Genomic DNA, 16,279 nt, shown 5'->3' with positions numbered 1-16,279 from the left:
GAGCTCCAAATCCCATCAACCCCAGGCAGCATGGCCATGCTCTTAAATATCTCTTTCAATTGTTCATGTTATTGGCAATTTGCTTTTCGGACACAAAGCACGCATAATTTTCTTTTATCTGCTGTGTGTCTCTGTCTCACCATGAAATGCAGTGCTTGGGACCAAAAAAGATGTTCAGTTTTGATCCACACTCTTACATGTCCCTGCATAAATGAAATACTTTGTGAATGCCTTCCCATCTTACATTGGAGATGGGACCCATATGGGATTGGATCTTCTGTTGAAGTAAGTTCATTTGGATTCAATTCATGGTGTTTATGGAATATTAAGTAACTTATCCTGAAACAGTTATCTAACAGCTGTGATATGCATAAAAAAGGTGGGGTCTGCTGCTATTAAAAAAATATATCATAGAATGGTTTCTGCCCCCACCCTATGTACCTGAATGATAACTAAAGGTGCAGTTTTTGACATTTTTTCTGTCTTGTTATCAGTAAATACTCAGCGGTGTGTAGACCACCAAGGTGGTCAATTGTTTAAATATAGCTGTTTGGATAAAAGCCTCTTACTGAACCATAATTACCATAGCCAACAGGAACAATGCTAAATTTTGATAGTTCAGATTTCCCCCTAATTATTATTGATATTGGAACTTTGCCACATCACAGCGATACATAGAAATGTTGAGATCTTTAAAGAGGACCACTCGTAACAACATATCTAGCAATACATCAGATATAACCCTACATATTCTAAATTTTAAGCAAAATTGTATCAAGTGCCTTACATAAATGGCATGAGCAGCACTATAGTATAGCACCATTGTTAGCTGGATGTCTCTAAAATTTTGACTGCAAGAGGAATAAGAATCTAGAATAAGAAGAGGATTAAGAATCTGGTATTAGCTCACAATTATCTACACTGGGTGACATGCAACCTAATAAAATATTCTAAATTGCTTTGGGATGCCTCGTGGGAAGTGATTCATAGATGAAATAAATAATAGCTGCTGTAGGTCCTCCTCCCTTCTGCAGCCCCCCAAAAATTTCCTCTGTAGGGCGGGGTGGGGAAGAAGTCCATTCACATGACATTATATATCACCTATTGACATTGCAGACACAAGTCTTTCCCAATCCAACTTGGAGATGCTAAGGTAGAAACTTGGACATTCTGCACGCAAAGCACTGAACTACATCCCCTTTCTCTTTATCAGGATGGGAAACATCCAACACACAAGACAAATTGGGCCCACCAGGATCCCCAATTTTAACCTACAAGGCTGTATTCTCCAAGCCACACCCACCTGCCTCACACCTGACACCTTATGGTAACAGGTGTGGGGCAGGTAAAGTCACAACTGCAAAGAAACCACCAGGAGTCTTAAAGTGTGCTCTGACTTGTTCCTTGGCAAACAAGACCTGCATTTAGTGCTTTTAAATGCAAAGACCACTGGGGTCAGCTCCACTCAGGAGCTCCCAATCAGAGCACCCAAGTGGAGCTGATCCCTGCCAAAACAGGGTGTACAATTAGCATTGCTTTCTGCAGAAGTCTTTGCGGCAGCAGTAGCAGCTTCAATTCAAGCCAAGGCTACAAAGGAAGAAGGGAAGTCTCAGGAACGCACTTAAGAGTGTGCTGCTGATTCTTCCTTTTGGAGTTTGAATAAATGGCTGTCACATGACATCTGCCGGTCAAAAGTGGTCAGCAGAGGGTGGCTCAGATCTGGATCCAGCCTGCTGATCTGATCCGGTTCCCCACCCCTCCTCTATATGCAATACCACTGTAAAAATGTTTTCCTTGTCAAATTACAGAGCAAGTCTGTTGATGTAAGCTGAAAACATACATATAATAAATTAAGTTCAGATAAATAAAAAACCTGAAGTCACTCAAACCAAGGTTTGAACTGTCACTAAAATTAATGCAAGGTGGTCTTATAACATTTCTGAAAGTCTTTCAAGAAATAGTGGGGCGGCAGTATTGCTGTTTATGGCCACTAAGACTATCTGCATTGCCCAGCATCCTAATTATGATTGGTAAGCTGGCCTGGAGATAACAAGCAGGAAGGGAGTAAGTAATCCCTATATGGTGGGCCCAATCCCTAATACTTTCAGAAAATAAAGTGGGGGAGAGAAGGGAGTTGGGAATTATTTTTGTTTGGAAAATATATCCATCTGATAAGAGAACAAGCGAGAGAAAGCATATAAAAAAGTAGTTCAAAACATTCCATTTCTTTTTATGGGTAACAATTGAAGAGTTGCTTTATTCATCTGCAAAGCTGGTTAATTTAACAGGTGTTTGCTGGGTTTCAACTTACACTGGGGGTGGGGGTGGCAAGAATATAAAACATACAGTAATAAAGTTATTTGGTGTTTAAAGCAATTACTTTATTAATAAATATACATCCATATGATGACGTAAATACAGATCATGAACACTACTCCATTCCCATACAGACAATTGCACACGAGTAGCTGAAGTTCATGGACATAAGAACATACACAGTATCTAATCAGACTTTTTACAGCAGAAGACAGGGTGATAATTAATGAGCAACTGTTTCCACCAAAATAACCCATCCCATCAGAAAAGCAAACAGTGAAAGGTGAGAATCTTAAAATGGCCCATTTAAGCAGATTTCTGAAAATTTCATAAAATTACTATAACTTTCAAGATGAAATAGATTACACATCGCAGAACCTAGATTTATCTATCTGGAAAAAAATCAGAAGGAAAGGCCGCTCTAGTATTTTCTTACATGTATAATAATGTTTGAACTATGTTAAATATATGTATAATAATAAAACATAATGTGAATATAAGTGGAATCCAAGAACTTTGATTACAAGAAACTGTTTTGTATTTAATAAATTGATTGATGCTGCTCTATACATACAGTAATAAAAACCAGAAGGACAACTTAGGAAAAAGCTGTAAAGTTATCTCTACTACTCTGTCTTTCAAAAGAAGGCAAAAGTTAATGCTCTGATATTAACTGCCTTCTGCATTGTAGATCAGGGAATATCTCATCCCATATGCATTATCCTGACTTGCTGGGTTTGTCCCAAGACCAAAAGCAACTTCAAAGCATAATTGAAATGGACCACTGCAAAACAGAAATGCCAGATGAGTCCTGACCAGGAAGTTCTATTCTCAAAACTTGCAAAACATGAATTCATTTAAGAAAATTACCTGTATTTTTAAAAAATGCCACCTTCACAATAGTTAGCCCCTAATTAAACTTACAGCAGTGTGTGTGTATGTGTGTGTGTAAAGATTTTGAAAATATCCAGTGCAAGACTTCAAAAATAGAAGTAAAATTATTTGGTTCTACGGTTTAAGTAAATTTCACCAGAAAGTGAACAGCAATTTCTGTAAGTGTTTAAAATAGCGGCTGTAGTATAGATCTCTCTTAATGCTTAATTATGCTAATTGCTTTATCAAAAAGTGAAAAAGGCTATTTTTAAATCAAAAGAAAAGTGAACACAAGTTTGACATGTAGATTTTCTGAACAGTGCCAATACACATCAACAATCCTAGCTTATGAAGAGCAGAATTAAGGTATATAATATAAAATTATCAATTTGCTTTACAAATCATGTATTAATACTACAAGGAGAAAGGGACATTCCTCCTCCCCCTCTCCAATAATATCAAAGTATAGGAATTAACATGCTGTTTCAGTGTTTGTCATGACAAGAGACAGTGTTACAAAAAAAGAAAAGAAAAAGAAAAACACAATGTATTCTGGAGATTATATACAGGAGTAGCAAAAATATTTGAATATACCATTCAAACATCTCAAGTTCTTGACTTCTGTTTTCCCCCACAGCATGGCACTTGTAAACCGCAGTAGAGGATAAAATGAACTGGAATCAAGAAATGCCCAACAGTGTTTTTCTGGCCTCATTAACAAATCCAGGCGTTAAACTGCCCTTTAGAGAAATGAAAGAGGATTTTTCTGGCCCCCCTCCCAACTTACAATATTAAGTTATTTTAATGGGTAAGTTTTCCATATGATATAATTAATAAGCACTATAAATGAACATAAATTGCTTAGATGAGTTCATTATTTTCTCAGCATATGTGAATACAAAATTCATTATACTAGAGCAATAATGCATCTGCGTTGTCTCCCAACACACTGCACGACACCATTGAGGAGATGCACACGTGAGAAATAAAAGGGTAGCTTTAAAAAACAGGAGGAGGTAAGTAGAGTTACTCAAAGGTACATTGGTGACATGCAACTTGCTCCTTGCCAGTAAGGTGTGCCGTTCTTGTAGTTTTTACATTCAGCTGCTTTCCTAGAGAGAGTTCAGAAAGGGTCTGAAGCAGCCTCTGGGTTGGAAAAAAAAGAACCATCTAACAAAACAGCCAACACAATATATGTCCTGAGGGTGAACTAGCTCACATTAGCACTGTGTGTGTCAGAAGTTGCACCACTGTGGGGAAAATTAATAAGAGTTTCATATTCCGAAGTTTCTTGAGGAAATATATAATGGACTTCATAGCTTCAGCAAAAAATTATTTTACCAGCATTTAGCTGCCATTAGTTTACATGACTAAAGAGCCTTCCAGTACTGTTGAGGTTCAAGGTTGCCAGTGCATACAAAGTCCCCCCAAAACAATTCAACACACCTATTATAAAATACAGGATAAAGTCCAGCTCATTATGAGTTAGGCATCACTGGAACACCTGAAGGCTTGCTGCTTTTTTCCTGATAAAAAAGGCATGAAATGACATCCATTTCTTAAGTTGTCATTACTAAAATCAGAGTTGTCATCAAAATGTCAGCAGGCCACAATATTTATCTTACAAAGGAAAAGAATCAATACTGTTCATTTTCATCTCTCTAATTAACCTGAAAGAAGTCTGTCCCCATGAATTTGCAAATATTTATCTATAACCTCTCTCTTGCGTATTTGAAGATACAAATTTAAATTTTTAATCTATAACTATATGTAAACTTATTTTCAGAATAGCTTTAGTTCTAAAGAAATATTTGGAATATATTCAATATTGAGAGTTTATTCAGTTACAACGTAATGTGTGTATTATACATTGTCTCTCTCTCACACATACACATTTTAAAAAATAACAACACATACCCAATTCAATGCAGAACCTTTATTTTAGGTGCACAAAATGGCAAAATGTATGTATAGTTCTGCACCTCCATGCATAGATGTATTCCAATAGTTTGTTATATATCTGGGGTCTATAAACACATCAAATTGCAACTTGCTTGTGCATCAACTGTATCATTTCCAATTATGATCCATGAAATGTCATCCTTTGGTAGATATACGCTCTCTTAGCTACAGTATGTGTGATAAATAAGACTTCCACTGGCAAAATTATTAAACATGACAAGATTATCTATCTGAAAGGTATAATTTTCAACCACACCAAATATTTGAAATCCTAAAAAACTGCTGCCATCTATGCAGATATTGCAGTCACTTAAAATGTGTATATTTATTGACAGATCTGAGAACACAGGGCAAATCTCACATATATCTGTGTATGCCAAATGTCACTGAAATGGACTGGATTTAGGAGCACACAAATGTGCAGAATCTCAGCCACAACTTTTACTACACCTGTACATTATTTGCATATTTGATAGCACTTTTTAGAAGTTAAATTATAAAATATTTCAAATATTTAATTCTTTTTGATTTGGTATGTGTAGTCTTAGGCTTTTATAAATTGTAAGTCAGTGTCCAACAGTTAGCATATGCAGGAGAGCTACCATACTTTAATGGGAAAATAGCACTTTGGATATATATCAGGTGCTACATAGGATTTTTTTTTATTGTTTGGATTACTTGAAACTGATAGCACTTTAATGCAATGACTACCTGGAATGACCACTTTTTAAAAAATATAGTTTTGAAATTTTGAAGTATCTACAAATATTGAGGTCCGTGTTAAGTTCCAGCCATTGTGGAAAATTTAGTTCTTTTTCTACTTCCTCCTATTAACAAAAAGAAAAAGAAAAAAGAGACATGTACACTGCAAACTTTACAGAACTATTCCTGGTAAAGCTGTCCTGAATAATTGGTTTCTATTAGTTTCTTCTGGTTACTTGTTGAACAAGTCTTTATTTTGACTATAAATAACCTAGGATGCAGAATTCTGCTAGTTGAATTGCTAACCACATAACTAAAATGGCCAGACAATAACTTTTACACTTAGAATATTAGTAATTATTTTCTGGAAATAGACAAGGGCACCACTGAGGAGTCCGCTTGTAAACGTAAGAAACATTAAGTGATTATGATATGACATCTTAAAAAAAATAAAATGTAGGAAAGTAAGTTATGGAAACGTTACAAAAGAAGTGAAAAAAACATGCCACAACTCAAGATAATTTAAAAAGAATTACTGAGGAAATGTTACTTAATTCCTCGTTTTTCACTCAGCAGGTTGCTTGATTTTGCTACTTGTTTCACCAGCAGCATGCACTCCTCTGTTATGTACCACAGCATAGGGAAATGCTGCACTGCTACAAGTATAACTTAGATTTGCAAGCCGTGATAGAGCTTTAATGCTACCTGGAGGTCTCCCTGGGCTGACTTTGTATCCTGCAGCTTTAGTTGTACCCAAGGGTCTACCTGGACTTGTCTTAAATCCAGCTGCTTTGGTGGTCCCCAGCGGTCTACCTGTGCTCGTTCTGTAGCCCGCTGATTTTGTGGTCCCCGAAGGTCTTCCACGTTTACCAGATCTGTTGAGGTTTTTCTTTTTCTTTATATCATCTTTCGTCTCTATACTCCTGCCACTTGTGGTCTGCAAATGTGGTTCATTTAACGCATCTTGTCTCTGGCATGGTATTGGCTTGTGGCTGACTGTGTGGCTATACTTGGTTTGTTGTGTGGAATACAAATCAAACTGATCAGTGGGGGTCACGTTGTCATCATTAAGGCAAGAACTCTTCCCAGGCCCACAGAAAGGGGAGTTACCGCTGGCAACAGGATGCATCATTTTCTACCAAAAGAGAGAGAGAAAGAGGGAGAGATGTAAAAAAAAAAAAAGGTAGCATTCAGCAGGGAAATATTTGCAATGCCCTCCAAAATTAGACAAATCAGCACAGGACACAAACCAACACCTAAACAAGACATCTTGAATATCAACAGGCTCATTAATCAAATACTACTCCAAAACACTATCAATATATTACAGCATAGGTTTCTGCTAATTTTACATTTTTGCATTAATCTTTTATTTAGCACAAATAAATCTTACACAGTTTCAGCATTGCAATGATAGGTGCTTTAAAAAAAATCACAGTGAACCAAAAGTTTCTTTTTAAATTAATTTTTATTGGTTTCATAATCATAAAACTTACAGGAACATAAGAAATAACGTTTCAGGGGTTATTATGTATAGATAGGATTCTACTGACTGTATTTTTTCATATTTTTCTTCTTAGTTCTTTTCAGGTATATCTGACATGACCAAGAATTGAAAAAGCCATTCCAGTAAGTGTATACTGACATTTTATTTTATTTCTATTTTTTAAATTTTTATACTGCCCTTCATCTGAAGATCATGAGCAGTTCACAACATAAAGATACAAAATGAGAACACAAAATACATAATAAAAACAAGAACAAACCAGTAACCTCCCTTCCAACAAACACATTTAAAAGGACATAGATATTTTATGGTGGTACTCCATTGTTTATATTGTGTGTGTGAATATAAATAATAAAATGAAACCATTCCAAAAATAATTTGCGCCCCCCCCCCATGCTCAGCTTATGTTAGCTTCTCTGACATAATACTTCACGTTTTGCATACTCTCTTTTGGCTCTTTTTATAGTCTTTTTTCAAAACCAGACTGTCAATAGTAGATACAAAATCAGAGCTTTACTTTTAATATCTGTTATTTTAGAAGCACTATTCAGAAGTGCTAACTGGGAGTCAATGTTTATTTGTTGCTTTGTGATTAGTTCCTGGAAAAATAAAGACCAGAAAGTGTTTGCACAAGTGGCAGCACATTACTTTGGCCACACAGCCCTGCCATAAATTGAGGGTAATGGTTTTAATAGAGTTTATATTGTGCATCTGGAAACTGGTTTTAAGAGTGGATAGTCTACAGTGAATTCTGGACTGCTGCGATTTCTCTGCCACAATCAATTTCCATGTTTTCCTATATACTAAAGACCAGTCCTCTCTTAACTGTATTCATATTCTCTATTCTAAGATAGTTAAGGATGCAGGGTCAGCTCTCATATTTTAGCTTCGTATTCTCTTTGATGCCCTAAATTTACAGTGCCTATATTCGCAAACTCAGGATGGGAGGCCAGTAGAATCAATTATGAAGTACCAGACATTGTTTTTTCTTTCCTGCTTTTCAGCATAGGTATGATGAATTTGTTATGAAGCAGCTCTCCTATTCATTCATAGATAGAGAGATATGACATCTCCCATGTAAATCCTTCTGGTTTTGATGAGGATTCAATCAAACCAAAGGTTTGATGTGACCCACTGTTTATCAGTCTCTTAAAAGCCTCTTAACTGGTTGGTCTCATAATATGGGCTCAGTAGTGGTGTAATTCTTTCTCTCTTTACTGATTGTTTGTATAGCTGCTTCTTGTTTATTCTAGGTCTCTTTCCTTCAAAGATGATGCTCTAGTCTACATTTCCAAAATACTAACTGTGGTCTTGGTATCCAGGTTGAAAACAAAATGGAAGTTTCTAAATGAATGTAAGGTTTGAAATATTTATCTATTTTAGAGAATATTTGAATATATACCAAAAGTAAATCAGTATGATGTCATCTCCGATCTTAAGAAAAGCTAATTCATTAAACAGGTGCATTATTATGAAAGGACTGTTCTTTTCCCAGATTGTTTCAAAAGCAATGGCATCAATGGAATTTTTATGGAAATGTTGTTATTAAACTTGGCCTAGAAAGAATTAGGTAATATGACACACAAATCTACTTATGTTGTAATTGTTCAGCAATCTGTGAAAACCACATTGTTGCTTAGAAAGATGACACTGAACTATTTAATTCAATAATTTCTCCATCAAAGGGGCTTAACTTTCCCCCCAAAAAACTTACATTAATTTTCAACACCTGACCTGTCTGCTGAAGAACATTTTAGAAAGGTGGGTAAACTAGAGGTGCTAAAGGTATACCAGTCAACATGTAATCTGGCCTTCGAAGTGGTGTTGAAATACAGTGTCTTAACATTAGGAAACAATGATCAACCATTTGAAGCACAAGCCCTTTTATTATCAATGACCTTGTCAATGTGACAATTTAGGATCATCTATCCTCAAAGTAGGGACGTGGGTGGCGCTGTGGGTAAAAGCCTCAGTGACTAGGACTTGCCGATCGAAAGGTCGGTGGTTCGAATCCCCGCAGCGGGGTGCGCTCCCGTTGCTCGGTCCCAGCGCCTGCCAACCTAGCAGTTCGAAAGCACCCCCGGGTGCAAGTAGATAAATAGGGACCGCTTACTGGCGGGAAGGTAAACGGTGTTTCCGTGTGCTGCGCTGGCTCGCCAGATGCAGCTTTGTCACGCTGGCCACGTGACCCGGAAGTGTCTCCGGACAGCGCTGGCCCCCGGCCTCTTAAGTGAGATGGGCACACAACCCTAGAGTCGGACACGACTGGCCCGTACGGGCAGGGGTACCTTTACCTTTTATCCTCAAAGTGTCATGGTGCTCACTGGAGACCCCACTGTCTGTGGAGGATTTCTCCACTAACCTCAGCAGCAGCTATGCCAGTGGCTTTGTTGTAATGTAGATTGATCAAGGCTACTTATATACTGGCTTCCAGATAGCTTTTCATGCAGTGCTGCTTCATGTACAACAAGCTTCCTATGCTGAAGTGAATTCAAAGTAAGGAGTTGCATGAATCCCACATGCACCTGGTCATTCAGTATACCTGAAGTAGTGTCTCTACCCCCATAGTTCAGCCCGGACACTGAGGTCCAGCGCCAAGGGCCTTCTGACAGTTCTCTCCCTACAAGAAGTGAGGTTACAGGGAATGAGGCAGAGGGCTTTCTCAGTAGTGGCACCCGCCCTGTGGAATGCCCTCCCATCAGATGTCAAGGAAATAAACAACTATCTGACTTTTAGAAGACATCTGAAGGCAGCCCTGTTTAGGGAAGTTTTTAATGTTTGAAGTTTTATTTTGTTTTTAGTGTTTTGTTGGGAGCCGCCCAGAAACCCAGCCAGATGGGCGGGGTATGTATAAATAAATAAATCAAAACATGTTGTGTAATGCACACCATAGGAAGCTGGCATCTATCAATGCTTCCTGCCAAGTATATACATGACAATGCAGAATGTGTGTATTATAAATACATATTATATATAACTTCCAAGTAGGGCATTTGTCTTGCATGCAGTCATGGTGTGCAGCAGGCACACTTCCAATGTTTTACTTTTAGCCAGAAGCATGTGAGGACACCATGTATATGCCATCATCATTATTTACTTTAGTAATTTAATTCCACTTTAAAACATTGAATTATGGGCGGTTCACAAAAATGATAAAATAAAATGTAACAAAAATATATAACAACTTGCTATTAAATATCCAGGAAAAATAATGAAACCAAGTTACAGTGGTACCTCGGGTTAAGTATTTAATTCATTCCGGAGGTCCGTTCCTAACCTGAAACTGTTCTTAACCTGAAGCACCACTTTGGCTAATGGGGCCTCCTGCTGCTGCTGCGCCGCCGGAGCAAGATTTCTGTTCTTATCCTGAAGCAAAGTTCTTAACCTGAAGCACTATTTCTAGGTTAGCGGAGTCTGTAACCTGAAGCGTATGTAACCTGAAGCGTATGTAACCCGAGGTACCACTGTACTGAAAAAATTCACAACACTCAAGAGTGGTTTAGTATAAAACACTTAATTTCACACAGGTTTGTTGTTGTTGTTGCTAAGGGCAACACATGGTCCTAGAATGGCCATAAAGAAGGTGCCAGTTGATCCTCTCTTGGAAGGGCATTGAACAGTTGAGGAGCTAGCACAAAAAAGACCTGGTAGCCACTGTCTTACTTCACTTGGCAAGGGCAACTGAAGCAGGCCTCTGAAGGGGATCTCAATGTTCAGTTAGGTGTATGTGAAAAAATGTGATCTTTCAGTTGTCCTGCTTCAAAGCAATTAAGTGCTTTAAAGATTAAAATCAGCACTTTGAACTAGGTCCTCACATAGGACATGAGGCTGATGCAATATTATTCTACTATTCTATGTGGATAAACAATTAATTGTTGCAGGGACAAATGGGGGAAAGAGATGGATACAGGAGAAAGTTATACAGGCTATTAATAGAAGGAAAGCTGTATATGCAACTTCCTCTAGTTAAAAATATCCCAAACAATGGAAATGTTAGATTAGCTTTATGCTACTATTTGCTTCATGCTACTGATAAGAAGCAGCAGTGAATCAGGTTCAGTATCTTGAATTGAACATTAATTTAACAAAATGGCAGGCCATACATGATTAAATAAAGATGCTACAATGTTTAATCAGTTTTAACAACTTTTACAGTGCAATCTTATATGTGCCTAAGTCTTATGAATATATCATTTTCCCCACTTAATTCATTTATTTGGAAGGAAACTGCAAATAAGTCAATGGGACTTACTTCCAAGTAGGTACTTATAGAATTGAACTGTTAATTGGCCGAAAAAGTTACCTGGATTAATCAGACAGCATATTTTTAAGCAAAATGTTTTATAAAAGTCATAAAACTGCAAATAGCAAGTATTTTAAAAGGTGTTCCCCCTTTCATGTAACATAGGAATGTCTCTTATAAAGTACACATACAACATATGTGAGTATGCATTAACAACACAGAAATTACTCATCTTGTTTCCATTCTATTGTTTTTACCATATGGAAGTGTACTCTGTTAACTGACAAAGACTCGTACAATTAATCAATTGATATCTCTTTAATCCGGTAACAACTCTATTATCAATCCTAAAATTGCTATCTAGTCAAGGATAGAACTCTTCCACCTTGTCCCAGGAAGTTTGTATGCTGCTCTTTGCAGTTCCTGTAGCAAAGAGCAGAGCAAGCATTATTATAAAACAATTATAACATTTGGTATCCTGCCTTTCTTCCATTACTCAGAGAGGAGGATACAGGTGATTTTCCATCTGGGTACTGACCAGAGCCAGAGGGTGCTACCCCATGTGGCCACAAAACATGCCTTAGGTCAGGAATGGAAAGTCTTTGGCCCTTCAAGAGCATGGACTGCAATTCCCATCATTCCTGTTCATTCAGGAGGGAGATTGATGGAAATGGTTCCCACCAAAGTAGTCTGGTGAATAAGCACTCCAGCCTGCTGTGTCAAAATGCAGGCTGGAATGCTTTCTCACAGGAACTCCTCTAATAGAGGGGGCATTTGTGCAAGCAGGTATCTTCTGGCCTAATCAACTTCACTCCTAAGGGACGGGGGGGGGGCAGTTGGCATGCTGCTTTTCTGGCTTTTACCATTAAACAAAAAACATTGCAACTGGAATTCTCATATTGTAATGGGTATTGGAGATAAAATCAGTCTGATGTACATTCTTAGGCAATTTTAATAGCTTCCACCGGGATCTTGACATATGCTCAAATGTCTAATTCTATCCTCCAAATAAAAATCTGAGGATGCAAAATAAAGACACTATCAATAGCAGAAGAACATGCTAGAGACTGTACTTTACCATGCTCTTCACTAGTTTTGCAAAGACTGTGCTGAAGCCTCAGATGTTCAACAAACATTTTCTTAGATCTGCATGTTTCTCCTAAACATCTACCATAAAATTAACATTTAATCTTAAAATATGTACAAGCTAAATACATGACAACAATAATAGTGCAATCAAAAGTAAACCACACAAGAATCTGGGACCTACTTCCAGATAAGTGTGTATAGGATTGCAGCCTAAGGGAGCAATCCTACCTCTGGATGGGAAACAGCGGGGCAAAATGTAGTGATAGAACCACTGGTGTCTCCAAAGCCCTCCTACTTGCATCGGCTAGATTGGAAGATGGGGAGATTGAAATCACATTTTTTGCTGCAGACTGGTGCAGCAGAGGCACTCAATTTGGACCCCTCTCTGGGAAGTGGACCAGCTTAGGATACAGAGGATCTTTGTTACTCCAGTTCCACCCCAAACACCTTGGTATGGGGGTTGTCCAGCAGATCCATCACCAATAATACATTTGCATCTGCCATCCCTCCTGTGCTGCAGTGAGATACTCTGTAGCACCAGAAGTACCAGATACCCTGCAAGTGCAGAGAACAGTGTACGGGAATATGTTTTGGCTCCTACTCCCCTCCAGAAGCACAGATTGGGGATTAGGATTGCATTTTAAATGTTTACAAGCATAAACTTAGATCCCATAAAACAATTCTAAAGCACACACTAGTGCTATACATGTAATGGTCTAATGAGATGCACTTAAGCAGCAGGTCTTAATAAATGTGGGTAGCACTAATCAATATAATATTTAAGTAACCAGCAATGCAAATATTTGTCAGTCCCATATATTAAAGGTATGCTTACACATATGTACGAAATACAGGGATAGGTAGAGTTTTTCATTAAACATGTAGTTGGTTAGATATAAACAAGAAATCACACACAAAGAGAACAGCTCAAAGTGCCTTTGTTAACTAATAGGACACTTAACAAGACAAATTCTAGAGAGATACTGTTCTAAAAACCACAAAATGTATATCTTTCCCTGCTACTGAGTGACCATAGCAGTTCAGGAATAGAGGGCAGACTGACAGAAGCTTATCCCTGCTTTCCCCTCCAACCCCATACTGGAGCATAATTGTCCTTCCTGGGACATTCATAGGGAAGACACAGTCGTTCTGTGTCTATATTAGATGGTGCCTGATTATCAGCACTGGGGGAAATTAAATAGGTCTCGGGGCATGGGAATGATAACCTTTTCCATCATTCCACTTGGGCCAAAAAGCTGTTAAGACTCCGCATCTGCCTTACTCTGGCTAGTTAAATAAGTTACCCTTTAATATGCTCTCTCACCTACATAGCCCTTTTGTTCACACTTGGATGATAGGCAGAAGCCGAGGAGAGGAGAGGCTTCCCTCCGGTTTTCCCCCTAGGTTTTTTAGCATTCGGTTTTTTGTTTCAATTTAGTTATATTTATGTGACGCGGCACAACTAAGGGTGGCTGCGGCGATGTTGCAAATTTAGACGCCTTCAACCACCACAAAAAGTCGTAGTTTTAATTTTGTGAGGGCCTTTGAAGAGAACAAATGAAATAAGGTGGAGGAAGCGCCGTGTGTGTGTGTGTTGCAGACCAAGCCACCCACCCCGTCTCGCCTACATGGAGGGGAGGAAAAAGGGAAAAAAAAGGCTGTCCAAATCTAGTTCAACCTATTGCTGCCGTGTCTGGGTGTCTATTCTCCGGGCACCCAGCGAAAGAAGGGTCCTTCAATTCCACCCACCTAATTGTACAATTTGATACAGAAACCGGGGGGGGGGGGAGTAGAGGAGGCGGCGGAAATGGTGCCACCCCGCTAAACCCCACGGGCGCCCCGGGGTGCAAGAAGGAGGGAGGCGCAGGGGGTGCTACCTTCCGCCGACTGCGCCCGAAAGGCGTCAGGAGAGAGAAAGGCGCTCTCCTTCCTGCCTGCCTTCCTTTCTTTGGAGCCAGCTGGGTGAGGCTCCATCTTGCGCGCCGGAGAACAGGAGAGAGCGGAGAGAAGCGGGCGGCACTCGCAGGCCCGGGGCGGCTCCTACCTGAGGGATTCTTGGCAGGGCGGAGGGGGAGGGGAGGGGACAAGGCGGCGGCGGTTGGTGGCTCGGTCCGCGAGGCGCGAGCTCGACGAGGGTCGTCGTCGTCGTCGTCGTCGTCGGGACGCGTCGCGGGGCGCTGGGGCCCCTCCCCGCCGCCGCCGGCTTCCTTCGTCGCAGGCGGCCGGGCGAGAGAGAGAGAGAGACCGGCGGGGGAGAAGCGGAGACGGCGGAGCGGGCCGCGAGAGCCGGGCCGGAGCAGCTGCAGGGAGCCGTGGCGGCGACGTGCGCGCTCCTGGTCTGGGCCAACGCGCCGCGGGAGCGAGCAGGAGAGGCAGAGGCCGACGGGAGGGGAGGAGGAGGAGGAGGAGGAGGAGGAAGGGAGCGGCAGGAGGACGCCTGAGAGGAAGGGGCCGCTCGCCGGGGGAGCCGCTCAGGGCCTGGCTCTGCCGCGGCGGAGGTGCCGCCTGCTCTGAGGCGGAAGAAGAGGAATGAGGGAGAGACGTGGGCCCACAAAGAGCCCCGCAGCGCTGCGAAGGCGAACCGGTGCCGTATTGTTGTGGCATAAGCTCATCACCCCGCCCCCCATGAAATGTTAGCCCCCATTTGGCAGACGTATAAAACACACACACACACACGGGTGTGGGTAGGAAAAATGTAAACAGTGGAGTCGAATTGCAATGAAACGGGAAAAGTGCAGCCCGCGAGCATTCAGCTGAAAGATTAAATGACTACAAAATATAAGCAAGAGGAGCGCCGGTAAGAAGGCTCTCCTAAACCCAATTGCCAGGGAGAGGGAACACATCAAACTTGATGGGACTTGCTCCTGCCTAGCCGTGCATGCATATAGGAATATCGCCTCAACTTTCTCTTAAGAAAGTGCTTAGTGCTCTTTACTGTAAGAATAGTAGTTCTAGTAGCCTTTCCATGTTAAGCAGCTGCCTTAATGTTGAGTAATATTAGAATTCGCTCGTGATTAATGTAGGTTTGGATACAACGCATGCCAAGTTTGGAAACATTTTGGTCACTTGAAGTGGACTATTTTCATTTTAAAAAACGGAATGTGCTGGAGGAATAATTTAAGGCAGCTATGCTATTATCCTAAGGCGGTGAAAGCTCGCCGCAAGAGCGCGTGTCTTAGGGAGGAGGGGTGGGAAGGGGATGCTCACAGATGTGAGAGGTGGATTGGGGAGAAAGAGAAGTGTGAGACCGAAGGTAGAGAAGATGTGGGGGGGAGACACATGGCCAAGAGGGAAGAGATGAGGGACTGAGGAGAGAACAAGAGGTTCTGCAGTCTTCTGACTGGATAAACTCAGGGCGAGTAGTTTAGAATTTACCAGCCAAAGCATCTTAATCAATTTTGGCAACAATGAGTCATGAGCTGTGGAACTTTAAATGCATTTTTTAAAATTACAGCTGGATCCTCTCAACTTGGGTTTAAGCTGTCATAATGGCAAAAGTTGTATGAGCATCCAGTGCAAGGCAAGCAAAATGGAGTTATAGCTCTCTGCCCCACATTTCTCAAGCCTCTTCCGATGCTCTTGACATA

General features: G+C 40.3%; 1 protein-coding gene across 5 annotated transcripts; it reads right to left on the bottom strand.

Moving 5' to 3' along the window:
• Nucleotides 1-2,356: 2,356 nt before the first annotated feature.
• LOC308471973 (UPF0461 protein C5orf24 homolog) lies at nt 2,357-15,034 on the bottom strand. Of its 5 annotated transcripts, XM_080996367.1 has the most exons (3): nt 14,737-15,034; nt 6,559-6,988; nt 2,357-4,715 (listed from the first exon to the last, which is right to left on the bottom strand). In XM_080996367.1, the coding sequence occupies exons 2-3, from the start codon at nt 6,983-6,985 to the stop codon at nt 4,675-4,677; spliced, it is 468 nt and encodes a 155-aa protein (XP_080852493.1). In that variant the 5' UTR covers nt 6,986-6,988; nt 14,737-15,034; the 3' UTR covers nt 2,357-4,674. The 5 variants fall into 5 exon arrangements, with proteins under 5 accessions (XP_080852493.1, XP_080852489.1, XP_080852490.1 ...); XM_080996363.1 differs by having other exon boundaries at nt 2,357-6,988; nt 14,737-15,032; XM_080996364.1 differs by lacking the exon at nt 14,737-15,034 and adding an exon at nt 14,570-14,722 and having other exon boundaries at nt 2,357-6,988.
• Nucleotides 15,035-16,279: the final 1,245 nt, after the last annotated feature.

Source organism: Podarcis pityusensis (genome assembly GCF_964106645.2).
Source record: "Podarcis pityusensis genome assembly, chromosome: 2".
In the NCBI taxonomy this organism is placed as follows: Eukaryota; Metazoa; Chordata; class Lepidosauria; order Squamata; family Lacertidae; genus Podarcis; species Podarcis pityusensis.
The sequence above is the reverse complement of the archived record's forward strand: the minus strand, read 5'-3'. Positions and strand labels throughout refer to the sequence as shown.